The sequence below is a fragment of the Simochromis diagramma genome, unplaced genomic scaffold (assembly GCF_900408965.1).
Source record: "Simochromis diagramma unplaced genomic scaffold, fSimDia1.1 OVJJ01000216.1, whole genome shotgun sequence".
Lineage (NCBI taxonomy): Eukaryota > Metazoa > Chordata > Actinopteri > Cichliformes > Cichlidae > Simochromis > Simochromis diagramma.
Window position 1 is genome coordinate 39,910 of NW_024386883.1, and position 27,676 is coordinate 67,585.

The 27,676-nt window shown below is 43.6% G+C and overlaps 2 protein-coding genes across 2 annotated transcripts in view; one reads left to right on the forward strand and one right to left on the reverse strand.

The window, feature by feature from the left end:
- The window catches only part of npas2 (neuronal PAS domain protein 2), a 42,220-nt gene extending 39,718 nt beyond the window's left edge, over nt 1–2,502 (reverse strand). The window contains exon 1 of the mRNA XM_040032686.1: nt 2,215–2,502. The gene's annotated coding sequence lies outside the window, so the exon portion shown is untranslated. The remainder of the gene's footprint in view (nt 1–2,214) is intronic.
- A 4,577-nt stretch (nt 2,503–7,079) lies between these two features.
- Nucleotides 7,080–26,494, forward strand: brwd3 (bromodomain and WD repeat domain containing 3). Its single transcript, XM_040032631.1, has 41 exons — nt 7,080–7,351; nt 7,527–7,585; nt 7,690–7,719; nt 7,906–7,965; nt 8,854–9,004; nt 9,606–9,704; nt 9,850–10,010; nt 10,197–10,418; nt 10,654–10,754; nt 10,861–10,931; nt 11,320–11,420; nt 11,526–11,566; nt 11,657–11,761; nt 11,845–11,995; nt 12,088–12,222; nt 12,308–12,436; nt 12,617–12,842; nt 12,923–13,063; nt 18,050–18,230; nt 18,332–18,425; nt 18,507–18,677; nt 18,823–18,896; nt 18,978–19,170; nt 19,279–19,389; nt 19,475–19,582; nt 19,941–20,065; nt 20,154–20,236; nt 20,329–20,440; nt 20,591–20,652; nt 21,079–21,234; nt 21,338–21,458; nt 21,555–21,680; nt 21,791–21,860; nt 22,252–22,302; nt 22,388–22,531; nt 22,697–22,849; nt 22,959–23,128; nt 23,411–23,499; nt 25,392–25,526; nt 25,629–26,116; nt 26,258–26,494. Exons 1-41 carry the CDS (start codon nt 7,318–7,320, stop codon nt 26,492–26,494), a joined length of 5,271 nt encoding a protein of 1,756 aa, XP_039888565.1. The 5' UTR covers nt 7,080–7,317.
- The last annotated feature ends 1,182 nt before the right edge of the window (nt 26,495–27,676 follow it).

Below are 27,676 nucleotides of genomic sequence, written 5' to 3' on the forward strand. Positions count from 1 at the left end.
CCAAAATGAGCTAATCACACACAAAAAGATGACACCTCTGGTGTTCGGAGGTAAGCGGGACTTGGTTATTTGCAACCTCTGATCTATTAATCAACCTGTTGTGAGATTACACCCCATTTCATGTGTTTGTGATGAATCATCATGGGTTGAACATTCAACATTCATTCTATGTGGAGCGCGGCTCCGTTTTCTTAAAGAGACAGAAAGCAGGAGGAGTCCCTTTGCTGTAACACAGACCTACACCATTTGTGCATGCCCAGTCACACTAAGCAGCTCTAGCAATATTCAGACTAGCTTTCAGTTTAAGCTTGCAGGACATGGCCCAGTAACCTACTTTCCCCACAACATGCTCTGTAACATCAGAGAAGAGGCTATGTGTCATCAGTTAACTAACCTTCACCACAGCATAGCTTCAGCAAAGAGATGAAAGAAGAAGAAAAAATCACAGACACTAATCACAGTTATATGTCAGGACAGAAATGTCTACAAGGCCCCATGCTCAGTTTATACTTAAAGGTGAAATAAATCCAGATAGAACTTATAATATAACTTATATTCCCTGCATTTAAAGGTCTCCGGGGAAGGAGACTAAAACTAAAAAAGACCACATGAAGAAGATTAGAGAAGAAAACTTTCAATTTGAGAGCAGAAAAGTCTCAAATTGCCATTCCACTGAGTACAGGGCAAGCGAATTACATTACAATAAATGTTGGTTATAAAAAAACAAACAGATGTGTAACATTTGTGGCAGCATTTCTCAGAACTCTGAAATCCTTGTTTGACTCGAACACATCTTAGCAGAACCTTAGCAGATTGGGTTTCCCTTTTTTCTTCTGTGCACAGACTCGTGTATCAGGTGATCAGCACTGTTAATGGTTAAACCCCACTACCTGACACCCTCAAACCAGTCTTCTGGGTTACCACACACAAAAAAAACCGAAACACCCACACAGTCTGACAGCTGTGTCAGTGGTGCACAGTGCACTACTGACACAGCTGGTCCAGGCTCACTCTACATTTGTTTATCACCCAGAGGCCAAATTTTTTAGTCTGACAAGTGGTGGATGGCCTTCTCCATGATACCTGTCAGTTACTGGAAGCTGTAAAAGGATTGTGATTGACTCCTATATACTGTTTTTATAGTGGTAGACCTAATGCCAAAAGTGGAATCCACAACGTTTTCTAGCTCACCGTGTAACAATGTTCTGATTGTCCCATTTAGCAGCAGGATTAGAATTGGCTAAAGGGAGAAGAAGACAGCATGAGTCATGAGGCAGGCCCAAATGTTTAGCAGCACGATATAAAGAGGAGCATATGGTGCAATGAACAGCCCAGTTCAGTCAGTCATGGAACAGCCTCATCCTGCCCCGCTCAGCTGTCAGCACACATCCTCATCACTGCTCATGGCTCCTGGGCCAACCTCAGCACTGACACAGCAAGCCGGAAAAATGGCACAAGCCTCAACACGAGTGTAAGTAGATGGACACACAGGATAATCTTTTAGACTCTGACAGCAGCACACTTTGGAGCAAAGATAAAAAACAACCAAAATGCCCCGGATCCCTGGCTCTGGGTTTTGTTTCGCATCAGGTCCCCGAACTACAGCTGTGACTGACATAGCATCGGTCATTCAGATCAGACATTCAGATGTATATCAGAGCTGATTTTACTAGGACAAGTGTCTTGGCTTATCAGACTCTAGTTTGTTTGTCTGTTCGTGCCAATTAAGCCACATTCATATTTCATTCCTCATATTTCAAATCACACACACACACACACACACACACACACAAGAATCTTCCTTTTTCAGATGGAGTCAAGTGTCTCCATATGGAAAAAACTGACATTTCAGAGCTAGGTCAGCACATAGGTTCCATTATACAGTAGTTACTGCACTTACTAAAATTCTTACACAGCTTCCCACAATATAATGATTATAACACACACTAAAGGACTAAGACTTTCTTCACTTAGTAAACAGAAATAAAAAAACAAAAAACAGTCTAAACAGTTATGTATGTGTTTGATTGGGACATAAAGAAGCAGATATACCATCTATTGCTATTATAAACACTGTGAAGCAGACTGAGCCAGGAGAAGAGGGTAGCTACTAAAAACAACTTTTTAAAATATTATTATTATTTGAAAGTTTCCAATTTGAAGCCACATTTATAACAACCGTAACAAGTAACGAGCACAAAGCCGGACACTCACCTTATTCTGCCGAATAAGGATCCAAACAGGAGCGGCTGTATGTGTTTGTGTGTGTGAGTCTGGGTTTTAACAAATAAAACTCAGACGTGTTACATTCCAGAAAGTTGCTCACATGTGAAACTGCACTGCAGTCTGCTAACGATTCCTGCCGCTGTCTGTATTTAGGCTGCAGCACGCTGCTGAGGTGACCCAGCCTACAAACCTCACACGTTCATTAGAGCGCGCTGGTCAGTCCGGCTCCTGTCCGCGGACTCATGCAGGCTGAATGAAGAGCCTCCGGCAGCAGCCAGTGTGCGGCCGCGCTCACAGCCCCGCCCACTGGTCCACATACTATATTAAGTTACGTGAGCAGGCTGGTTGCAGTCTGCCGAAGAGCGGAGGCGGTCTTTTAAGCCCCGCCTGTTCTCACGACGTCATTGGAGGAAAGTGCCATCCAATACCGCCCTCTCCATAGGGTTACCGTAAGGGGGCGTGGCTGGACCTCCATCCAGCCTTTCAGTTGTCTGCGTTTGGGGGTTTCTCGGCCAAACAACACTACAGGTAGATTATCGCGTGGGTGCAACACAACTGAAGATTTTAAGGCGTTTTGAAGATCACATTTTGGCTGTTTCACACACCACTGTTCGGCTTATTTGTGTGACTCGTGGTCTCTGGGTCAGCCACAGAGACCACGTAAAGTTTGTTGGTCTGAGAGGCGCACCGCTGAGTCGTACCTGTCCCCTACTTTCTCCTCAGTCCAACCAATCAGTGGACGCTGCAGCGCCACCTTTAGTTCAGTGCGTAATATCTGCATGGGTAAACTGCTAAGGGTGCAACAGCTCAAATGAGTCACTCCAGTATATGCAGTTGGTTGAGGCTGGAAGAGTTGTACCTCACTGAGTTTCTCTGGTTTGCTATTTTACATTACAGCTATAGCATTACAGGTCACTACTCATGCATACCATGCATACTTCACATACATGAAAATGGTTGAGATGTTAGTGGATAAGCAGATATGCTTTTAAATGCTGTGTTGTAGGTCAAAGCAACTGGGGTCCAAACATCTGTCAGTCTAGAATTGTCCTGCCCAGAGCCCAGACCTGAACATTATTGAAGCGGTGTGGGATCATCCTGACAGTGAACATCCAAAGAAGAGCTTTGAACGTCCTTCAAGAACCCTTGGAGAACTATTCCTGAAGAAGAAAGCTGCCTAAGAGAGTTTAGATTGACTTTCAAGCTCATTACAATTGTGAAAACTCTGTTTTTGCCCTATATACTCTATGTTCTTGTTTGTACAAAAATCACTGGACCTATTTTTCAGTTTCCAATCAAAATATAAAGAAATAACAGGTGGCTCTTTGCTTTTGCACAATGCTTTATTTATAAATCTGCATTATTTCTAGGGTGGCATATAAACAGAAGAAAAATTATGTGACAGGAAAGGTTAACTCCTTTTGAAAAAGGCAGCTGAAGCACATGTTCAGATCACACTCCTGCAGATCAGTTCTGGAGGCATTTGTACAAAGTTAGACTGATTTGTGGTTTTTCCTATGTCTAAAGACAAGGTAGCATGTAACACTCTAAAACAATTCTGTTGTGAGAGTTGCATCCAAAGCATGATCAAATAGGCCAACACCCCCACTCCTTCACTTCATCTGTCAAAAGATATGCTGTCTAATAGACCTCTCACAGGATGTGTGTCTCTAAATCACTCCTCAGGAGGGGAAACAAGGCCAAATGCTTCGAGTGGGTTAAGACATACTTGTATTTCACAGCGGACTGACTATTAAATAATGAATTTCGTTATTCATGACCGTAACAGAAGGGATGCTGCCAGAAGGGAGAATGACACCACAGCATATCAAATCATTTTCAGGCCACATAGATGTTTTGTCTGCAAAGAAAACTCTTTTGCAACTGCCTGCGAGAAAGCGTGTCAGTCTGCCAGTCGTCGCACATCATTTTCCTTTATAATTTTCCCGGTGAATAGCTATTCATGAACAGGGCAAAGACCACATGGCTCTACGTGAGGAGAAATAAATCTACACCATCCCTCCACTGTTATTCTATATATAAAAAGCTTTATCGTGGAGTCAAACCACACACATAAACACACACTCACACACAAAGAGTCCTCTTCAAACAATGACGAAGTGAACATAAGCTGCCAATTCTCTCAAAAGCAATATTTGAACAAACCACAGCAAACGGCAAGAGAACTTTTTTTTTCAATTTAACTGGAGATCATGAGGGAACCTTGAGAGTGTACGTATGTGAGCGAGTACGTGAAGCCACAACTCAAAAATCCAATAACAATCACAGCTTTGCTGCTGTGATCTGTGATGATGGGTGTTGTGTCAGCCAGCCGTGCACGGTGAGAAACTTCAAAAGAAGTTTATACGTAATCTTTGTTTGTTCATTTTTTGCTAGTTACAAAGAAGGAAAGCATAGGGTATTTATTTTCAGCTTCCCAAATAAAATAGTGACCTCACCTTGGTGGTTATTTGAGACTCAGACATGCTCTCAACCTTTCCATGAGTCTTTCTATCTAAGCCAATGAATGGAGCTTTTTCAGTTTTTAGATTTTCAAGGAATTGTGTGCAGGGTTCAGCTTCAGTATAACACCGATACATTCTGTGGTTTTTTGTGAACACGTGTGAATAATATACCATTAATGTTTACGCATGAACTATTTAAATACATAAGTCTGTCAAATTTGTTTCTACGTGTGCAAAAATGTGTGCTTCAAAAACATCTCATCATGAAAACATGTCAGGCTGTAAAACATGACTGTGCATCACCCAGAAAACTTCACCCAGGGCGACAGTAATAAAATAATGAAAATATATGTCTCAACAGTTCTGCATCATTTTGAGTAAAACTGCATTATTTAGTGTTACTTAATCTAAAAGTAAGAAAGGCCATGAGGTTTTCTCCTTCTTTCACTTACTCCCTTTAGGGGTCACCACAACAGATCAGTTGCCTCTCTTTTAACCTATGCACAACATCCTCTACACCCTCTTTCAAAAGTACTTCCTATCTCCTTTTACTACCCAAATGGACGCATACTTCACCATAACGTGTTCTTACCCTGTTGTTTTATGTGGCTCATACAAATGAGAACAACCTTCCTTACAAAGATATTGTTGCAAGATGTTATGAATGAATCTGTAATTGACACAGGTGGATGGTTCGAAACTGTAAGCAAAGTGCCAAAACTATGGCTTCATCCTAAACTGTTTACGCAGTCCTGCTACGAGCCGAGCCGCACTTATTATACTGGTGTGTTTATGAAACATATCAGAAATGATCTAAACTGAGTTTTTTTTTTATTTCAGAATTGCGCAGAGACTTTTCTCTATTGAGTCTGTTACAAACACAGTGAGATGTCTGTCAGAATATAGCTATTAATGGGACTGTGTCAGTGCAGTAGACTAATATCTGAGCCATGTGCACAATTACCCAGGTGGCACAGTAACGGTACTTTAATTATCACAGGAACTGTCCATGATCAATCAAATAATGTTAGGTGTTTTTCTACACATCTTACAGGTCTTCTGTTAAACACAGATTTCAGGTTCATTTGGTGAAGCTGTTAAAAACAATGCAGCTTTCCTATGGATAAAGCTCCACCTGAGTCTCAGCCCCTGGGACCTCACACACAGTGCCCAGAGACTTCTATCTACACCTTATATATATTAAAAAAATATTGATCATCCATCAATTCTTCCCATTTGTGAATTACATAATTATTTTATTAAAAATTAATATTTTTATTAGTAATTTCCTTATTATTTTGTAATATTTTTTATTAGGCCTCCATCACTCATTCTCACTTGGCACTTCCTTTATAGGGTTTGCTGGCTTTGAGCTGTTTCTGGTTATCACTGAAGTGAAATGGCTGGGTTTTTATATATAAACTATAGAAAACACTGAATGGATAAACCTGTGATTGCAGCATTACAATAATTTACATCTAAAAGCCTGTAAAATTAAATACATCTTCTTTTCTTATATTTACCTGTTGAAAAATGATACAGTCTGCTTTCTATTTCTAGAGCTCCCTTCCTAAGCATTTTAAGAACAGCTCTTATTGGCTGTTTAGCAGATAATTCCAGTCACTTCACTGAGTTAGGAACCTTCTTAAACAAAAAACATCCATGAATCTCCTCTATGCTTGTTCTCTTTTCCTCCTGCCTGGTAGCTTCATCTTCAACATGCTTTACCCAGCGTATCCACTATCCCTCCTCTGCACATGCCCAAACCCTCTCAACCCTGCCTCTCTAACGTTGTCTCCACACAAAGGCAATGATGTTCAAGCCCACTCTTTAGAACTCAGCCTTGCAAGGGTGAGCTGGTGGAAATAAATGCTATACTATTTCACAATTTAACAAGCTGCATATTTTCTTTGTTACTGTTAAAGTCAAGGATGATTCTTCCACAATGACACCCAGATGCTAGAGACTGTAACCAAAACACTCCTCATATTAACGACGAATGCATTTGTACCAATAACTGTTTTCTACAGTCACTGATTTGTACCTACTAGAAAATGAACTGATAGAAAACTTTTGGAAATACTTTTTGTATGTCCAAATATATTAAGATCAGTGAGATTGCTCCAACAATTGCAACTGTATATTGACTGACAACAATATATTTAAAACCACAAATATTTTTATTCACAAAATAGCATTGGTGCCCCCCCCCCCCCAAATAAATAAATAAAAATAACAAAATACATTTACGAATACATTTACCCTTTAAAATATTAAAACTGATATAATATTAAAACTGAAAAACTGAAAACTATTAATCCTGAAAAATGTTATCTTACCGCTGAAAAGTATTAACATTCAATTTTTGTGTAAAATCTGTGAAATTTGAAGGAGTTTTATTTGTAACATGGATTCATTCTTTCTGAAGAAAGCACTCCGTCCGGTACTGTGTTGATTCACTAGAGGGCACTAATCCAAGGTAGCGGATAGTATGGGAACAACTTGCGAGAGGAGGCCATTCACTAGCCTGTTTTAGCTACACACACCTAGCTACTCTTAGCTAGCCGGCGGCTAACCAGCGAGCTAAAACATCAGTTTGTCTTAATGTCGCCTGTCTTACCAAGTGATGGCAAGAGAACAGTGTTCACAAATCGAAGCTGGTGAGTACTGACCGCTGCTTTAATTCGCGACTAAATATTTTGCATTTACACTGTTTCCAGTTGTGTGCCAGGTAGCGAGCTAATTAACCGAGCGCAGCCCGGAGCTGGCTAACGCTAGCTCCGCTCAATAGCTACATCAGTTAGTACCAAGCTCATTTACTGTTTTTCTTTTCAGAACTCTATTACCTCATTGCCAGATTTCTGCAGTCTGGACCATGTAAAAAAGCCGCAAAGGTAATACCCTACGATAAACAAAATAGCAAGTCGTACTGGTTAAAAATCGTCTAAATAAGTAGGTTTGTTAGCATCCGTTGCTAACTGTGTCTCTGTGTTGTTAGATCCTGATCGAGGAGCTGGAGGAGTATGAGGTAGGTTCAGCTGAACCTTTCTGAGTTTATTTTCATGTGCGGTTTCCGTAGTGATGCCCATCTTGACGCTTTTTGGGGCCAGCTTTTTAGTAGTTTTGATCGATGCTAGATAAAGGAGCGCGATTCCCTGCCGGGACGAGCCTCGCAATTTTGTGTCCTCTCTGATATCGTCTCTTTTAACTTTAGTTGGTCCCGCAACGATGGAGTTGGGACGGGAAGAAATACAAACGGAACTTCCAAGATTGGGTGAGTGTGAATAGTCATTAATAACTTTTTAATAATATGGATCTTTTTATTCCGCTTTCGGTTGACAATAACCTTTCCATGGATGTCAACGTTTTAATTCTTTTAACCAACCAAAACGGTGTGTTTTCAGCATGTTTGTATTTATTTTAACCTATTTAAGAATCCATATTAGTGCAGGCCTGTTGATAAATAACTATATACAGGCTATGCTATTGTGTGGGCTAGTGGGCGGAGAATGAAGATAAGAGCCGATAGTGATAGGCTGAACTAGATCCAGCGCTGTGTCAGTCTTCTTTTGGAGCCAATGATATCGCAGTTGCGTTGGCGAGCGAACCGGAAGAATAGCAAGAAGCTCTTTTGATTCGCTGCAAGCTTTTCTCTCCCTCCTCTTTCTCTACCTCTCCCTCCCGTTCCCTTGATTGTTTTCCAACTATCTGCATGACAAAACCATGCACACATTATGATATCAGGCAGCAATAAACAGGAAGAGGAAAATGAAACAGTTGCAGGCTACTTATGTGTGATTGCAGAGCTGTTTGGATTGGATCTTTCTTGCCTGTATTGAAAATGAGTCAGTTAATGTTATAATCAACTTAAATTACAGAAAGTGAGGCTCGTGTTTTGTTTTTTCTCATTTGCAGTGGTAACCAGCATGCAGAACATTTTGTTTCACCATGTTCTGTTGTTGGTTATTTAAAAATAGTAGTTTCTTCAGTAATCAGTTAGCTGATCAAGTCAGTTCAGTTGGTTTTTCAGGATTATGCCATTGTCTAGAGTCGTTTAAATTAACAGTTTATTTTAGCACCCGTAACAATGCAGCTGATGTAATCGTGTGTTATTTTTTATTTGTTTTTATTAATATGTAATTACCATCGCTGACGTGTGCAGGTGGTGTTGAATCAGCACATTCCTGCAGACTATTTGCTCAGGATTTGCCAGCGGATAGGCCCACTTATAGAAAAGGAGATCCCACCTTGTGTTCCTGGAGTCCAGACACTTCTGGGGCTGGGAAGACAGTCCTTGCTTCGCACCAGCAAAAGTGAGCATATTCCTGTTTTTCTATGATTTTTTAAATGTATTTATTTTGTGCTTTTCATTAGTACTTACTCGGATTAACTCACCACAGCTTTCAGGGTTTTCCGTTAGGTCCTAGTACCTGGTACCAGGTACTAAAATAGTACCTACTTGGCCAGGGTTCCAAGCGATCTGAGCAGGTACTAAAGTGTGGCATCATCAGATTGCATGCCACCAATTGGTAGGTTATTGACGTCACCCAAAGAGTCATGAGAGTGTGTTGTTTGTGAAAATCTAAATCGCCAATTTTGAAACCCGGCAACGAGGGAAATGGTAACTAAAACAATGCTGTGGTCCCCAAGTCTGATGAAAAGCCACAGATTGAGCAGCAGCTATATTGTTGCCTTGATGTCCACCTTTGTTGTAGTGTTCGTGTTGCATACTAATTATGTCATGGGACTCTCGGACATGTTCCTGTAACAGCTACTACACACATGAGGTGGTACTCGATTGTAATGGAAAACCAGTCAATCTGAGGCGAGTCGATCCGAGTAGGTACTAATGGTAAAGGGGCTATAGTACATTATTTTTGGCATTCATTCTTCAACTCACTGTTTTTAACATAGGTTGTAGCCACAAGGTATGCAGTGGCTCAGCTGTCGCTGCACTCCACCGAGGACGTCCACCAGAACCTCCAGTGAGCAATGGAAGTTCTCCTAATGTTGGTGTGTAAACTGTTTTTAAAATACATTTTTACAACCATATATCATTTATGCCTTTTATTTCCACTAAGCACTTAGACCCGTGGTATTAAGTTTTCAGTGTCAGTGTGTTGCTTCTACTAATTATTTGTATGTGTTTCACATCAAGTGTCCATCATGGGTGCTCGCCAGGCCACAGGCACAGGTCGTTTTGGCCAGGTTCTGCCGTCTTCCTCCTACCAACACATGAAGATACACAAACGTATCCTTGGCCACCTTTCTTCAGTCTACTGTGTGGCCTTTGACCGTACCGGTCGTCGAATATTTACGGTGAGTAAGAATTTCTTATTATTTTATCACCCCTGTCTATTTTATTTTAGCGATTGTTCTTCCAGTTGTCGTGCCAGATCTAAGATAACTACTGAACTCTTCCAAAACACAACATGGAGCTTCAGCCGAAGGTGGTTTCCAGTGGGAGCTGTCTTATTAATGTGTTGCTGTCGGATTGGTTTTTAGGGTTCTGATGATTGCTTGGTAAAAATCTGGGCCACAGATGATGGCCGGCTCCTGGCAACACTCCGCGGTCACTCAGCAGAGATCTGTGACATGGCTGTCAACCACGAGAACAGCCTCATTGCTTCTGCCAGCTGTGACAAAGTCATCAGAGTGTGGTGCTTACGCACCTGTGCGCCCATCACTGTGCTGCAGGCTCATGCTGCGTCTATCACATCCATACAGGTGATACTTAAAAGAAAGTGCAGAGCCCTTTTACAACATTTGAAGTATCAAATAAAACTAAAAACTTGACTACATCATACAGGAATTAAATGTTTGAAAGCAAATTCATCTACTTAATGCTTTCACCTTATCTTGAGCACTTGACCTGGGCCTGCTGCTGGCTTGTTATGTGAAATGCTGCACAGTCCTTCCCTGTGACTAACCAACACCAACTTTCCTTCTCTCCCTCCTCCAGTTTTGTCCAGCAGCCAGAGGAACAACTCGGTACCTGGCATCAACTGGTGCAGACGGCATGGTGTGTTTCTGGAAGTGGCACTCGCTCACCATGAAATTTAAGTAAGTATTGAGGCGTCTAATGTGGCATGCTTAGTGGTTGCTTGGTGGTTTTCATTAAGATAACCACAGGTTCTGTTTTTTGTTTTTTGTTTTCCCTTCCCCTCAGTGATCAGCCAGTCAAGTTTATGGAGCGTTCACGGCCCGGGGTGCAAGTCTCCACTTCATCTTTCAGCAGTGGTAAGTGTATCTCCATGCCAGGCAACATGATCTCAGCTGCTGTGATTAGCAGAGCAAACACAGCTCAGTTAATAACTGCACTTATTTTTTTTTTTAATTTTTACTTTTGTGGCTCCTGTTGAAAATCAATTCCATCTCCTATTTTAGGTAAACTTTTGTTGCTTTTAAGATATTAACTTAACCAGGCCAAACTTCCACAGATGCATATAAGAGAATCTCATTTGAGTGACGGAATAAATGCTGCCCGCAGTTTAAAAAAATAGGGTAGTGTGTTTGCAAAATGAAAAGCATTTCATCATTTGAAATGGTTACAAGTTAACTAATATACAGTATGGCAGAACACTGTGAGGGTCATTGTTGTAGACTGCATGTGTTCTTCTGTTAATAGGTGGCATGTTCATGGCTACTGGAGGCACTGATCATATGATCAGGGTCTACTATCTTGGTGCTGAGTCTCCTATGAAGGTTTCTGAGATGGATGCTCACACGGTAAGAAACAGCATCTAGTCACTACATCCTGCTTGGTCCGCTCTGTTGTGCTTTTTAAGCTTCGTTCACACAACTTGTATTCTTTCCTACTTTTTGTGCTTTTAGGATAAAGTCGTGGTCGTCCAGTTCAGCAATAACAGTGACAGGTGAGTGTGCGTGCTCAAATCTGCAGGGACTTCAAATATGTTTTGTGTGTTTTACAAGTGTGTGAAGAATAACTGTGTTTGTGTGTCCAGCCTAAGGTTCGTGAGCGGCAGTCGCGACGGTACGGTGAAGATTTGGCATTACCAGCAGCAGGAGTGGAAGAGCACCACTTTAGACATGGCTGCAAGGCTTCCAGGGTAAGAGAGGGAAGACTCGTAGTGTTTAGTGATGGCACTTCTGCCGCTATCATATTTCACGTCTGATGGGATGTTCTTTTTAGGAGCACTGCCGCCACAGGGGACGACAAAGCTAAGTTGGTGGTGACTATGGTTGCCTGGGACCGCACTGACAGCACTATAATCACAGCGGTGTCAAACTACCTGCTCAAAGTGTGGAGCACATCCACAGGACAGCTGCTGCACATTTTGTCTGTGAGTAGCTGAAGCCGACATTATCTGCAGCTCATTCGGTGTAAAATGGCAAATTGGCCTACTTGATTGTCTGTGCTGTCTCTCTGTTCAAGGGTCATGACGACGAGGTGTTCGTGCTGGAGGCTCATCCTTTTGACTCCCGCATCATGTTATCTGCCGGCCACGATGGCAACATTTACATCTGGGACCTAACCAAAGGAGTCAAGATCCGCAATTTCTTCAACATGGTAACCGATCCTCAGCGAGCATCACCTACCAGCAATGCTTTGTTTTTCACCAGCTTTAAGTTCAATTTTAAATGTTTGTTTGCAGATTGAGGGCCAAGGCCACGGTGCTATTTTTGACTGCAAGTTCTCAGCAGATGGGCAGCATTTTGCCTGCACTGACTCACACGGCCATTTGCTCATCTTTGGTTTTGGCTGCAGCAGACCATATGAAAAGGTAACTGCTAGCTGAGTCTTGTTTGCCCAAAACAATCACCCCTATCATTTCCTCACTTTTAAAGGAACATTTAGAATAAATATTTGGACAGCACAGTGGATTTGTGATTACACATTTTGTTCTTTAATCATAAGGATCGGTGTCACCCTGTGGCGGCGCGCTGTTCTTGTTCCCCTCCAGATTCCCGACCAGATGTTCTTCCACACGGACTATCGCCCTCTTATCCGTGACTCTAATAACTACGTCCTGGATGAGCAGACGCAACAGGCGCCACACCTCATGCCTCCACCCTTCCTTGTGGATGTCGACGGGAATCCTCATCCTCCTCACTACCAGCGCCTGGTGCCTGGACGGGAGAACTGCAAGGAAGAGCAGCTAATACCTCAGATGGGATACATGGCTAACAGTAAGCACAGATTCACAGGTGAAAATTCAGAAGAAGTGACAGATGGTATTTGATGCTTGATTTCTCCTTGCTTTACTTAGATGATGGAGAGTTGGTTGAGCAGGTTCTTGGCCAGCAAACGGCAGAAAATGGAGAAAGCCCGTTGGACAATCTCATCAGACGGCTGCAGAATGAGCAAGATGAGCGTCAGAATGCAGAGCGGGAGGCAGAAGGGGAAGAAGGTGTGTGTTTTTTTTTTTGTTTGTTTTTTTACTCAAAATGATTGAAGTTTTTCCCAAAACTTTAAGTGTCTTTTGTCCTGTGTCCCACCCCTCTCCCAGAACCAGCCACGGCAGATGGCTGCCCCTCCCTGAGCCTGATTCTGCTGAAGGTTTCTTCCTGTTAAAAGGGAGTTTTTATTTTCCCACTGTTTGCCAAGTGGTCGCCTGATTTTTGGGGGTTTTCTCTCCAATATCAGAATCAGAATCAGAATCAGAAAGGGTTTTATTGCCAAATGTTGAGCAGGTTTACAACATTAGGAAATTGCTGCGGTGCTTCAGTGCAAACATAGTGTCATAAATTACGCTTAAACAGACATGAAAAAATAAATAAATAAATAAGAATAAGAATTAAAAGTGCTAAGTAGATAGATATATACATGAGTGCAGGTGGTGATCAGTGCCAAACATGGAATGATGCAGTGAACACAGCATAGGGTCGTGTGTTAGTGGTGGGAACAGTCATACGGTTATTGTTCATGTGTCCAACAGCAGAGGGGAAGAAACTGTTCTTGTGGCGAGAGGTTCTGGTGCGAATGGACCGGAGCCTCCTGCCTGAGGGGAGCAGGTCAAACAGACTGTGTCCAGGGTGAGAAGGGTCAGCTGAGATCCGAGCTGCACGCCCCAGTGTCCTGGAGGTGTACAGGTCCTGCAGAGATGGGAGTCTGCAGCCAATCACCTTCTCAGCAGAGCGCACAACACGCTGCAGTCTCTGTTTGTCCCTGATAGTGGCTCCAGCGTACCACACGGTGATGGAGGAGGTGAGGATGGACTCGATGATTGCAGTGTAGAACTGCATCATCGTCTGTGTTGGCAGGTTGAATTTCTTCAGCTGCCTCAGAAAGTACATCCTCTGCTGGGCTTTCTTGATGACGGAGGTGATGGTGGGCTCCCACTTCAGGTCCTGGGTGATGGTGGTACCCAGGAAGCGGAATGAGTCCACAGAGGTGATGGGGGTGTCAGTCAGGATGATGGGGGGGAGTGGAGCTGTGTGCTTCCTGAAGTCCACAATAATCTCCACTGTCTTCTGGGCATTCAGCACCAGGTTGTTGTGGCTGCACCAGGACACCAGACGTTCAACCTCCCTCCTGTAGGCAGACTCATCCCCGTCCGAGATGAGTCCAATAATGGTGGTGTCATCTGCAAACTTGATTAGCTTGACAGACTGGTGGGTGGAGGTGCAGCAGTTGGTGTACAGAGAGAAGAGCAGAGGAGAAAGAACACAGCCCTGAGGGGAGCCGGTGCTGATGGTCCGGGAGTCCGAGACATTCTTTCCCAGCCTCACATGCTGCTTCCTGTCCGTCAGGAAGTCAGTGATCCACCGGCAGATGGGATCAGGCACATTCATCTGGGAAAGCTTGCCTTGGAGATGGTCTGGAAGGATGGTGTTGAAGGCAGAGCTGAAGTCCACAAACAGGATCCTGGCGTAGGTTCCTGGGGAGTCCAGATGCTGCAGGATGAAGTGTAGGGCCATGTTGATGGCGTCATCTACAGACCTGTTGGCTCTGTATGCAAACTGCAGGGGGTCCAGGAGGGGGGCCGTGAGGGTCTTGAGATAGGAGAGAAGCAGGCGCTCAAATGACTTCATGACCACAGATGTCAGAGCCACGGGTCTGTAGTCATTTAGTCCAGTGATCCTAGGTTTCTTGGGGACAGGGATTATGGTGGAGGACTTGAAGCAGGCAGGCACATGACATGCCTGCAGTGAGGAGTTGAAAATGCCAGAAAACACTGGGGCCAACTTGTTTGCACAGTGTCTGAGGGTGGCAGGAGACACACCGTCTGGGCCGGGAGCTTTCCGAGCATTCAGACTCTTAAACTGCTTCCTCACACCTGCTTCATGAATATGAAGAGTTGTGGTGGGAGGAGGTGGTGTGAAATCCTCTTTTGTGTGGGGTGAGGAGGGGGGTGTTGTAGGTGAAGTGTTTGAAGGTGGTGATGGCTCTATGGAGGGAGGGGGGGGGGGAATGAGTGTCCAAAGTGCCTCTATTGTTGGGGCCGTTGGAGGTGTGAAGGCTGCCTGATGACTCGTCAAAACGGCTGTAAAAGTCGTTAAGGGTGTTGGCCAAGAGCAAGTCATCAGTGGAGTGGGGGGTTTTAGGCTTGTAGTTGGTGATATTCCTAAAACCTTTCCACACAGAGGCCGAGTCATTCTCTGAGATCTGCTGCTGCATCTTCTCAGAGTGCTGTTGTTTAGCAATGTCCACTTCTTTAGTGAACCTGTACTTGGCCTCTCTGTAGCAGTCCCTGTCTCCGCTTCTGAACGCCTTTCTCTTTTCCAGCCACAGCTTTTTGAGTTTAGGAGTAAACCAGGGTTTGTCATTGTTATAACTCACCCTGGTGCGTGATGGCACAATGCTGTCCTCACAGAAGTGGATATAGGAGGTGACAGTGTCCGTAAACTCATCCAAGCTGTTAGAAGCAGCCTTCATTGTGTCCCAGTCTGTAGACTCCAAACATGTGCGAAGCTCCTCCACAGCCTCGTTGCTCCACAGTTTTTTGGTCCTCACGACAGGTTTGGAGAGCTTCAGCCTCTGTCTGTACGCGGGGATTAGGTGGATCATGACGTGGTCAGAAAGTCCGAGTGAAGCGCGGGGCACCGCACGATAGGCCCCGCTGATCGTGCTGTAACAGTGGTCTAATGTCCTCTCCTCTCTGGTCGGGCATTTAATATACTGCTTGTATTTGGGAAGCTCATGGCTCAGATTGGCTTTGTTAAAGTCCCCAAGAGCAATGATGAGAGAGTCCGGGAATGTCCGCTCCATGTGCAGTATCTGCTCCGCGAGTGCGCACTGAGCTGCCTGCACATCTGCATCTGGCAGGATGTAAACAGCGGCCAGGATGAATGAAGCAAACTTCCGCGGAGAATAAAACGGTTTGCAGTGAATAAAAAGGTATTCCAGAGAGGAAGAGCAGTGCTGAGCAATCACTGTTACATCTGTGCACCAGCCACTATTAATGTAGAAGCAGACACCTCCACCTTTGGTCTTACCAGAGAGAGAGGCCTGCCGGTCCGTGCGCAGCAGATGAAAGCCCTCCAGCTTGAGCGCGCAGTCCGGGATGTCCTCGCAGAGCCACGACTCCATAAAACATAAGACACAGGAGGAGGCAAAGTCTCTGTTCATGCTTCTCATCAGGGCCAGCTCGTCTATCTTGTTCCTGAGTGAGTGTACATTGGAAAGGAAGATCCCAGGAAGAGCAGTTCGCAGTCCGCGTCTCCTCAGACGCACGAGTGCGCCGGCTCGCTTTCCTCTCTTTCGGCGTCTCACTTTCCTGATCAGAGTCTGCAGTAAATCTGCCGCAGATGCGACAAATATTGGAAGTGAATCCACAGGTGTTGTAGTCCTGTAGTTAAGAAGCTCTTCTCTGGTGTAAGAATATCCAGAGGAGTGCCCAGACACAGAAGTTATGCACAAAAACAAAACAGAAGTAACGCACTGAAGCACCAGGGCATCCATACGCGGCGCCATCTTGGTCATCAATATTGCAGGTGCTTTACTAGTACTAGTGCTTTACTAGTGGTGCAACGGATCACGGTTGATCCGAAATCCAAACCGATGCCACTCCACGGTTCGGTACGCACGTGATCCGAAGACTCAAAAAAGAAAAAAAGAAAGTATGTGTATGGTGCGTGTGGTCAGTCTGTTAAGCGGTAGTTATGGCCAGCGCTGGCGGTCCAAGTGGCGGAGCAGAGGAGTTTGCGGCATTTAAGCAGCCCTTTGCTGCCCAATCCGACCGGGCTAAAGATATGATGATGTGATGAACGTGCTTGAGCCACGCTATGATATCTCGTTGCGCATCCACTTCAGTGTGACAAGATCGTTCCAAGCATGTATGAGCATGAAAAGTTTAAAGTTATGGCTGAACTGTCCCAGGCATCTTCTGTTGCTTTAACTACAAATGGGTGGACCTCCAGGGCAACGCAAAGCCACGTGACCGCTCGTTATATCACAGCAGAGTGGTAGATACAAAGCCCTGTACTGCCCTATAGATTACATTAGATTAGATGAAACTTTATTTATCCCTCGGATGGGTTCCTCCGGGAAATTCAGTTTCCAGTAGCACAGCACTGACAGAAGTTGCAGAATGTGAGCAGAAACATACCATATATATATATATATATATATATATATATATATATATAAATACAGAGAATACAAAAGGAATAAATAGAATAAATAGGAATAAGAATACAAGGGAACGGCACATTTCAAGTATTGTGAGTCTATTACACCGTTGGATATTAACAAAAACTATTGCACAGTGAAAAGGCGCTACAGCTTAGTTGTTCCCCCCTCCTTTTGTCCCCGTTTCCCCTCCCTCTCCCCTCCAGCAAGGAGTTAAACAGTTTGATGGCGTGTGGGACAAAGGATTTTTTAAGTCTGCTGGTCCTTGACTTTGGGAGAAGCAACCTGTCACTGAACAGACTCCTCTGGTTGTTTATGGCCGTGTGCAGAGGATGCCCAGCATGGTCCATAATGTCCATATTGCACCTTAATTTGTTTTTGTATAAGTGCGTGGAATGAGTCTTCAGTTGAATGTTTTTTAATAGGCTAAAAATACTTAAATAAGTAAATGGCGAGTCGAATTTTTGTCTTTTTTCCCCCTATTTTTGCTGATCCGAAAATTGATCCGATCCGTGACTTAAAACCGTGATCCGATCCGAACCGTGAGATTTTTCATCCCTTGCACCACTAGGCTTTACCGTACAATATAAAGCGCTTTGAGGCGACGCTTCGTTTTATTTGGTGCTATATAAATAAACTCAAATTAAATCGAAGAGAACATTTTTGGCTCTTTCTCAGTGGCTGAGGTTATACTTGTGAAATTCTACTGTTTTTGCAAAACTCTGAACATAAACATTTCTTGTCAAGTTTTTCCAAAAGTGGAGTTTGTCCCCAGTAACCTGTAATTATATTTAAAAGAAAAAAAATATAATCTTGTTTTCAGCTGGTGAAGGCGCAGAGGCGGTGCCCTCCTCTCCAGTTGTTGCACCTCGCAGAAGTGGGCAGGTGGATGGGGTGTGGCAAATGCAGCATAACGCCCTTCCCAGTCAGGTGGCCACCGAGAGGGACCTGCTGGCCTGGAGCCGCAGAGTGGTGGTCAATGAAGTGCTGCAGGGGATATTCAGGTGAGGAGGATGAAGGGAATTAGATTAGTTTTAAGGGGTTTGCATAGAAAGATTTGATTTTTAAAGCAAATTCATAATGCTTTTTTAAATTTATTTTTAAGAGTTTCAGAGGAGTGCAGACAAGCCAAAGGTGACATTGAATGTTCTCTATACTACGCTGAGAGGAAGAAGAAACCAGTAACCTGTGCACCTAAGGTACGCTATTTTCTGCGTCACTATTGTTACGTCAGAAATCGCACATGTGCTGATTCATTCCTGATATTTTGGGTTTCGTAGAGCGATCTCTTGTCTTCACGCCTGCGCTCCCTGCGGCCCACGAAGAAAACTCATAAGCGCCATGCCTATCAAACCCGGTCAGCTCAAATCCGGCGTCCTGGAACCAGGAGTAGAAATCCCAGCAACCGACGTACCTCTAACAGCCAGATGGACTCGGAGAGTGATGGAGAAGTATGATTCACCTTGTTCTGCTTGATTTGTAAAGTTACCGTGCTATAAGGTCACTTAGTAAACAGGAATAAAATCAGAAACAAGTGCTAACTGTTAGCAGTCATTCGTGTTATACTGAAGGTTGTGGATGTATTTTTGTTAGCAGGCAGAAGAACAGGTGGAGCAAACCGATGCATCTTCAGATGGTGATGCTCGGTGGCAGAGTGAAAGCAGCTCCAGGTAAATAAACACACTGATCAAGGAGAATTTTCAAAATATAGTCCGATCACCTGCCTGACGATACCCCGCTTTGATTCTCAGCGATTCCTCCAGTGAATATTCTGATTGGACAGCGGATGCTGGGATCAATTTGCAGCCGCCAAAGCGACCTACCAGGAGACCTGTACAGCCTCCAGATTACAGCAGCTCTGAGGAAGAAGGAGATAACGAAGCCAAGGAGGCAAGGACGAGGGAAAAAGAGAAGAGGAAGAAGAAGTCCAAGGAGACCAAACAAGTGAGCCACCTGCAGCTGCAGTAGTCACAGTAAAAGCACATTTTGCTAGTTGTCACACAACATGGCACGAGTATGTACTTTAACATGTGGTAAATCATATACACTCAGAAACCCACATCCTCTCTGGGTGGACTTGATGCGGAAGAGTGGCTGCCGCCATCTTGGATTATGGAGACTGTCCCCCGCCGCTCTCCTTTTGTTCCACAAATGGGGGATGAAGTAAGGACTGACGCTCCTAATATCAAACAGGAAATACATGTTACATCACACTTTTTAAAATCATGATTCTCCTGTCCTCCTCCAGCTCATCTACTTCAAACAGGGCCATCAGGCTTACGTCCGGGCTGTTCGCAGAGCTAAGGCTTACAGCATCAACCCTCAGAAGCAGCCGTGGAACAGACTCAACCTCAGGGTGAGGCACAGTTTTATATAATAGCAAGTGCTGTGTATCGGCCCCGGCATGCTCCATTAGTGCCCAAGCTGTTTGGAGAGTCTGAAAACGGCAGCCAATTTTTGTAACCACCTGAAAGCGGTAACCTGGTGGCCTCACTCACTTTGCACTGCTCTTAGACCTGAGCAAAAATTAGCAAGCCTCTAAGCTCTCTGCTGAGTCCCCCTTCAACCCCACTAGTTCACCACAATCTGCTGCTGTTTTTGTAAATGAAAACAACTTGAATCTCTTGAAACACAATATACAGAATGCCACAGTAATCCTTCCTTACAGGAGTTTGTACAGCTGCATTGACCTCCTTTTCTCTCTTCCGCCTCAGGATCAGGAATCTGTGAAAGTGGTTGGAATTAAGTATGAAGTGGGACCTCCTACCCTCTGCTGCCTAAAAGTGGCGTTCTTGGACCCAGTCTCAGGGAAAATGACCAATGAGTCTTTCTCCTTAAAGTGAGCAGGAGCAATACTTGAATATTCAATGTAATAAACGACTGTGACCACATGTATTTGACCACTTTTTCATTCCCACACTTCCCAGGTATCATGACATGCCCGATGTCATTGATTTTCTGGTACTGCAGCAGTTTTACAACGAGGCTAAAGAGCACAACTGGCAACCTGGTTAGTCACTCCCCAGCAGTCTCCTTCCTGTATTTACTGCTCACGTAAAATTGTAAGGACTGTCCGTCACCTTAGTTTGATCCTCTGTTCAGGCATGAGGTTCCGCAGCATCATTGACGACGCCTGGTGGTTCGGCTCTGTGGAGGATCAAGAGCCCCTGCAGCCAGAGTATCCCGACAGCCTGTTTCAGTGCTACGCAGTAAAGTACGTCTGTGTGTGAGCAGAGCTCGCTGTAATTTTTTAATTTATTTTTTGCTGGCTTCATGTCACCTTCTCCACAGTAAAATCAGATAAGCATCTCTAATCTCATACGCAGCATGATCTAGTGGCATATTATCACATTTGTTTCATCAGATGGGATAACGGTGAGCGGGAGAAAATGAGTCCCTGGGATATGGAGCCTATTCCTGAGGAAGGTCAGTAATATTTATTGAAATGTGTGTATTATTTTGAAATATGGTGCTCTGTTACAGAAGATAAAAGACGCAGAAAAAAGTCAAACATAATCGTACCCAATAAAAGTGAAATACTGCACATTATGGCATTTCTATTGAAAAGAAACACATTTGATCTCATTCATCTAACAGCGGGGTAGAAACCCACAACAAAAACATTGTCTGCCCTTCATTTCCGTGTCCTTATTGGAATAACCATAGAAACACATAGAAACACTGTTTGTGTTTTTATTGAACTCTATTCCATTAATTTTAACCCAGAGAATTCTTTATAGCCTGCAGTGTAACGTTTAACTACCAAAAAAAAGTATTTTACTTCTCTCCCTTTCTTTTTTTCTTGGTTACTAACTGCTGTTTAATGTTCTAACACTTTTGTGGCTCCATCAGCTGCTTTGCCAGAGCAGGTTGGTGATGGTGTAGAGGTGGCAGAAGAGGAGCTGAAAGCTCTACTCTATGAGCCTCAGGAAGGTGAATGGGGGGCTCATACACGAGATGAAGAATGTGAGCGAGTCATTCATGGCATCGATCAGCTTCTGACACTGGGTATGCCTCCCAAAAGGATTGATGAAGCTTTGCGGTAAAGTACAATCTGACCTTGTTTTCCTGACCTTTGCTAGGTTTGATTTTATTTGTGTTTGTTCCCCAGATGTAGCCAAGGCGTTCGCATTACCGGTAAATTTGCAGGACTACCCTCTGTACTGCACCGTAGTGGCTTACCCCACTGACCTCAGCTCCATCCGCACACGTCTGGAGAATCGCTTTTACAGGTGAAGCATCATGCACTCATAAACCTTCTCTATGAGTTCAAAGTCCTGGTGTGTTAACGTCTGAGTTTCAACCACTGATGCGTTCCTCTGCTCCAGGCGGATCTCTGCATTAATGTGGGAGGTGCGTTACATCGAACACAATGCCCGCACTTTCAATGAACCTCAAAGCCCCATTGTAGCAGCTGCCAAGGTGGTGACTGATGTTCTCCTTCATTATATCGGGTAAGACTTGACAGAGTTTCTGCTGTGTTAAATTTACCGATGCTTTAACAGTGGAGTGACCATGATGAAAACAAACATTTCTGATGCCTTGATCCCGCTGCCTCATTCAGGGACCAAAGTTGCATCGACGTCTTGGATCTGTATCGTAAACTGAAGTCTGAAGTCAGCAGTGAAGCTGAGGTGGGTGTTGCACAAGTGTTTCCGCGTTTGTGTGGTTTGTATTATTAGACTGACTATAGGATTCCTGCAGATCACTGAAAAAGTCAGTAGAAAAGAAAATAAGGTCTTTAATGTTTCATGTTTCCTACAAGATTACTTACTTTATTTTAGGATGTGATTTGAACCATTACACTAGAGATTAGCTTAAGAAGCCAACTGTATTTGTTATCCAGTAATCCATTAATGACCTGATGTAGACGTTGCCTTTGTTTCTTGTTTGATTTGGAAATGAAAAGGAAACGTAGGCTATCCCAGCTGGAGATCACTGCATTACATTCACATTTCCCAAAAAGCAAATGGAAACATGGATTTTTATGTGGGGTTTTTTTTTTGTTTGTTTGTTTTTTTGCAGGTTGACTTGGACGTAGATTCAGACACTCCAGGAACATCTACAGGACACCGGGTAAGGCAGCAGTTGATATTTGACAGGATTTTTAACCTCCCAGCTGTTGTCCCAATCTAAGTGACTTTCATTTTGTCTCTGTCAGGGAGGCACTGCAAATTCTAAGAAGCGTGGTGTGGTTCTGGATCCGAAAGCCTGGCGAGGTCAATGTCGAGAGCTGTTGCGTCGAATGACAGCTTCCACGAATTCCGAACCTTTCAGGCAGCCTGTGGATCTCTTTGAATATCCGGTAAAACAATCAGGATAAACCTCCATTTGAAATAAAACCACACATGCCAGACACTTTTTACAGCTTAAAGTAGCATTTGCAGTGCATGCTGCAAGTGTAAAACTGAAGTTGCATTCAGGTGAAGCATTGTGTTTTTCAGTGTTTCTGCTCTCTTTTTTCGTTCAGGACTATCGAGACATCATTGACACTCCCATGGATCTGGGTACAGTGTCAGAGACACTGGCAGTAGGAAATTATGAAAATCCGATGGAGTTTGCCAAAGACATCCGCCTCATTTTCAGCAACTCTAAAGCATACACTCCTAACAAGAAGTCACAGGTGAGTAGCTCACTGAGAAATAAAACATTCTGTAAAAATGCTGTTGTTATAGGTGCAGTCTGAGAAAGCTTTGGTTTAGCGTTTACGTATCGCGTTCTTTTATTTCTAGATCTATACCATGACCCTCAGCTTGTCGGCCTACTTTGAAAAACACATCATCTCCATCATTTCTGACTACAAGTCTGCCATTCAGAACGAACGGCGGGCTCGTCAACATCTCACTTACAGGAACAGATTGCACAACGGAGGCAGCTCGCCACCTAATAGTCCATCCCACAGGTACTCGGCCACATTCACAAACCTAGACGCACCGTGTTATCAGATTATATTTTTCACTCGGGCCCATCAAAGTGTCTGCAGCTTCTGAAAGCATCTCAGAAGTGCCGTACTGAAATAAAGAAATGTTTTCTCTTTAATATCATTTCAAGGTGTCGTGGTTGGAAAAACGATTCCAGAAACTGCTGAAAGTTGCAGGCACCCTGTCGTTGTTTATATTTATTATTGTGTTGTTAACAATAATTCTGAACTGTTGCTTCTTTCTTGTTCCCCTCTCCTGCCCAGCTCAAAAGGAAAGCACAAGTCAGGGAAGGCATCAAAGCCAAAAAAATCCCAGACCTCAACAAAGAATCGTTCTCAGAGATCACATAAAGGTACGTCTGCACTGTTGTGGCTTTCTGTGCTTTATAGATCCTTCTGCTGCGTAGACTCGTGCAGTGAGCTGCTCTTAGAGTTGGTTAAAGTAATAGTTCTTACTCTTCAAAAACCAGAATGACCTCAGTTTGGTTTTAATCCAATGAAAAGCTGCAGAGGTTGTTTGTATCAAAACTTAACAGATGTTTGTTTCCTGTGAATCAAAGCGTAACATCAGTGTCATTTTTCTTTTTTTTCAGCTTTTACAGTACGTACAGATGGCTCATTAAAAGTGTCAATAAACACTTTTATTTAAACAACTTATTATATAGTAGCAGGGGCAGTATGACTGAACATTTATATACCAGTATTTTAGAAGCCCTGCAGTTTCATGACACATCACCTTTAAAAAATAATAATTATAATAACACACATTTTATTTCATAATTGTGTCTTCACGTAGCTTTACAGTGACTCGTTCTTCAGGACTGGATAGGATGTAGAAACATAAATGTCTTGATAAACTAAAAAAATTACACAACTGAAACAAAAAATAATCTTTCAACAAAACTGGCATGTGTGGAACAAGGAGCTGCCTGTTCCACTCTGAGGTCACATGTAATGACACTGAAGTCAATATAAGGCTTCTTACTGTTGATGTTTCCTGCAGCAGAGCTGGGAAGTGCAGCTTTGAAACAAACTCTGTTTGCACTTTTCCTTCCAAACTTTGTGGCACAAATTATTCATTTGGAAAGACGTCAGTTAGTCTTGAGTAACGCATTAAGCAAAAGTTGATGTGACGCAAAAAGCAATTCTCTCCTTTTTTTTTTTTTTGCTTCTTTTTTTCCCCAAGGCCAAAAATGCTCCAAACAGCAGATTCTGCCCTCTTTTCTTTATCCTGCATCACTTTTTACTGTTGTTGGAAGTGGTGACTGTTTGCTGTTAGTTATGCTATGCTAAAAACGATTTCCGTTTCTGCTAGAAAGTTTGTTTCCCCCAATTAAGAGAGTTAAAAATTGTCATTTTAAATCAAATTCTGCATCATAAAACTGTAACGATTAATACAGGCACATCTCAACAGAGGTAACACGCGACACAGCGCAAGAAAAGCTGACCAAAGGTGCATATTGAGAATCCCGTCTTTTAGAAATGTCTGGAAAATTTAGTTTATTGAACAAACTGCAAACAAACAGTGAGTGGTTCTGCCCCAAACATCAACTGTAAGGGGAAAGCCGTACTCAGCATGGCCATGCAAGCCTAGAGGTGTCAGTCAGCCAATAAAATCTCCCGCCTGAGTGATGCAGGCAACTTTTCCCACCTTTAGCATGTGGTGGTGACGCTGTGTGGATACTGATCAATCTAAGGTTTTGTGTAAACTTGGCTTTTAGTTTTAGGAACATGCTACAAGCCAGTATTTATCTATTTATATCGTCACTAAATCTGTAGCAGGTCAGCAAATCATGGAAAATAAACCAGGATGGAAGAATTAATGAAATATCCATGTTAATCAAGGAGTTTTGAAAGCTTGGGGACATGAAAAAAGGAAAATATGAAAACACTACCAAACAAAAGACAAAAAAATCAGTTTTCAGAGAAACTGAAGAGAAATGGTAGGAATGGCAAACAAAGTATATTTCCCACTTATAAAACAGGTCACCATTTCAATTTGTCCATTTGGCTCTACTTTGTTTAGTGTTAGTTAGCTAATATCGAGGTTAGCATCCCAACAAAATGGTGAATATAACAAACGACATTCAGGCTCTCTGCATTATTTTTGATGGTGTTACCTGACTTACATACATTCACCCCTGCTAAAAGCTTCTAGTATCTTCTAATGTGATTAGTTGCTTCTGTACTCTCAGCTTTTCTGATGGATAATTGCATTGTGTCTTTTTTTTTTTTTTTTCTTTAGCTCAGCAAAGCGGTAGTGTAGCAGAGGAAGAGGACATCCAGCCTTCTTCCCCAACTTCAGGGACGAGTGTCAGGAGCAGAAATCAAGGACCACATCGGGTGACCCGCAGCCAAGCAACTCCCGTGAAGAAATCAGGTATTGCGAGCAGTAACTAAAAAGCATGCACGTTTTCCCTTTTCAGTGTTTCTGCAAAGTTACGGTGCAGAAGTGACCCGCCGCCCTCTTGTTTTCTATCAGGTCACCAGAATAACTTGCACCTAAGTAATGGCTCCAGACAACGGCACTTGCGAGAAACGTCGCAGTCCGACGATGAAGAGGAGGCGTCAGGATCCAACAGCTCCTCGTTGGAGTCGTCCTCCACCTCGTCGTCATCATCATCATCCTCCTCCTCCTCCTCCTCCTCATCGTCGGACAGCGACAACAGCTCTGACTCTGAGGTGGAAAAGTACGTGGAGGGAGGAGGAGATCACGACTACAGCAAAGCCCCCTGCCTGTCAGTACGCCTCTCAGCTAAGGGTAAGGTGGCAGCCTCAGAAAAGAGGAGACACAAAGGAGGAGAGGACACAGAGGCACAGGGACCTAAACGAGCACGACTGCAGCTTGAGGTAGAGGAGCAGGAGGATGATGAGGAGGAAGAGGAGGAGGAAGAGGCAGAGGAGGAGGAGGAAGAGGAAGAGGAGGAGGAGGAGGAAGAGGAAGAGAAGGAGCAGCAGCAGCAGCAACAGGTGGATTTAAAACATGAGGAGGAAGAAGAGGAGGAGGAGGAAGAAGAAGAGGAGGAAGAAGAAGAAGAGGAGGAAGAAGAAGAAGAAGAAGAGGAAGAGGAGGAGCCAGAGGACGAGGATGATAACAACTCTGAGGTGCAGACACGAGCAGCAGCAGCTCCAGCAGCAGCTAGCAGCCTGAGAGGCAGCCAGTGTAAGTCTCGGCGGGTCAACACACGAAACCAGGGCCGCAGGACAGTTCGATACGGAGACGACTCGGAGGATGATGGCCATGGGTCGAAAGACGACCCTCTAAACCTGGGCATGTCCCGCTCAGGACGGGTACGCCGTATGACTGAGAAAGCCCGTGTCAGCCACCTTATGGGCTGGAGTCACTGACACGTCGCCCCTCACCCATCCCCTTTTTTCCAAACCTCAATGAAAGAACTGTAAAACATGAGTAACACATCAGGGATTATTCTTTTTCTTTTTATACAAATTTGTGTGTGTGTATATATAATATATAAATATGATTTCTCTTTTTATCTAAAGACTGATTATGACTCTCAAACTGATAGCCGGTGCTCATAAAACGTTGCCACGGATTTTTTTTCTTCCCTGGTCAACAGAGCTTCTGTTCAACACGGACCCTCTCCAACTGGATTAACTCACCTCGGCCTTACTGCTTCTCTGGAAGAGCTCTTACGACACGGCTCTGGTCTTCTTCCTCCTCATCCTGTGGTTTCACGTCCAGAACTTTAAACACTATATAAAGTCCCCTTCTTCCCTCCAGCAACCTTTCTTGCTCCTGGTCACCAAAGAAGGATGTGGAGATGCCAAAAAAAATGGTGCTCATCTGTAGTTTTGTTTTGTTTAATTTTATTTCTTTTTCACTGAGTAAATCAGCAAAACTGTTGTGGTAGTGGTCACAGCCACAGGTGCAGAATCACTTAAGGTATCTGATGTCAACCTTTCTCGTTTGCAGCACAGACTTCCATCTGATTGTGCTCTCCTCAACTGAGGACTAGCAATATTAGGAAGAAGTGGGTAAAATAAAATGGCAACACGCTCTTACCCCAGGGCATAAAATACTGCTGTTGTTCTTGGCTTTGTACAGATGTTGTCTTGAGACGGGGTTATGTCACATTTGGGTGCTTCATTGTATTTCACTTTGTTTTCTTTCAGTTTTTACTTGCTGGTGAGATTTGAACACCAAAAACTGCTTGGTTAGGAAAAAGATTGTTGTTTACACCTGCTTGTTGAAGAAGAAAAGTTTACCTGCTGTGTTTAAATGCGACTCCAAGCGGTCCATAAGACCCAAACTGTTTTGTATTTGAGTGGTAGACTGGTTTCTATAACCAATCACTACACTGTCTCCACCTCTTTGCATTTCTTTGAGACACTGGTGGTTTTGACACAACAGCAGTATTTGACGCCCTGGGAGCAGACGGAGAATAGATTACCATAGTAATATCCCTTTCAATGTCCTTGGTCTGTGAATGTGAAAGGAAATGTCTTTCCCCAGCTTCTTCTTGCTTGGGTCTTCTCTTCAGCACTGTTATTTAGATAGAGTTGGGTGCT

What these genes read in the sequence shown, in the direction of transcription:
- brwd3 (XM_040032631.1), top strand. Translation starts at nt 7,318, where the DNA reads ATGGCAAGAGAACAGTGTTCACAAATCGAAGCTG. An exon ending in AACGGAACTTCCAAGATTGG is followed by an intron (nt 7,966 to 8,853) that starts GTGAGTGTGAAT and finishes TGACGTGTGCAG; the next exon opens with GTGGTGTTGAATCAGCACAT. An exon ending in AGCTGCTGCACATTTTGTCT is followed by an intron (nt 11,996 to 12,087) that starts GTGAGTAGCTGA and finishes TCTCTGTTCAAG; the next exon opens with GGTCATGACGACGAGGTGTT.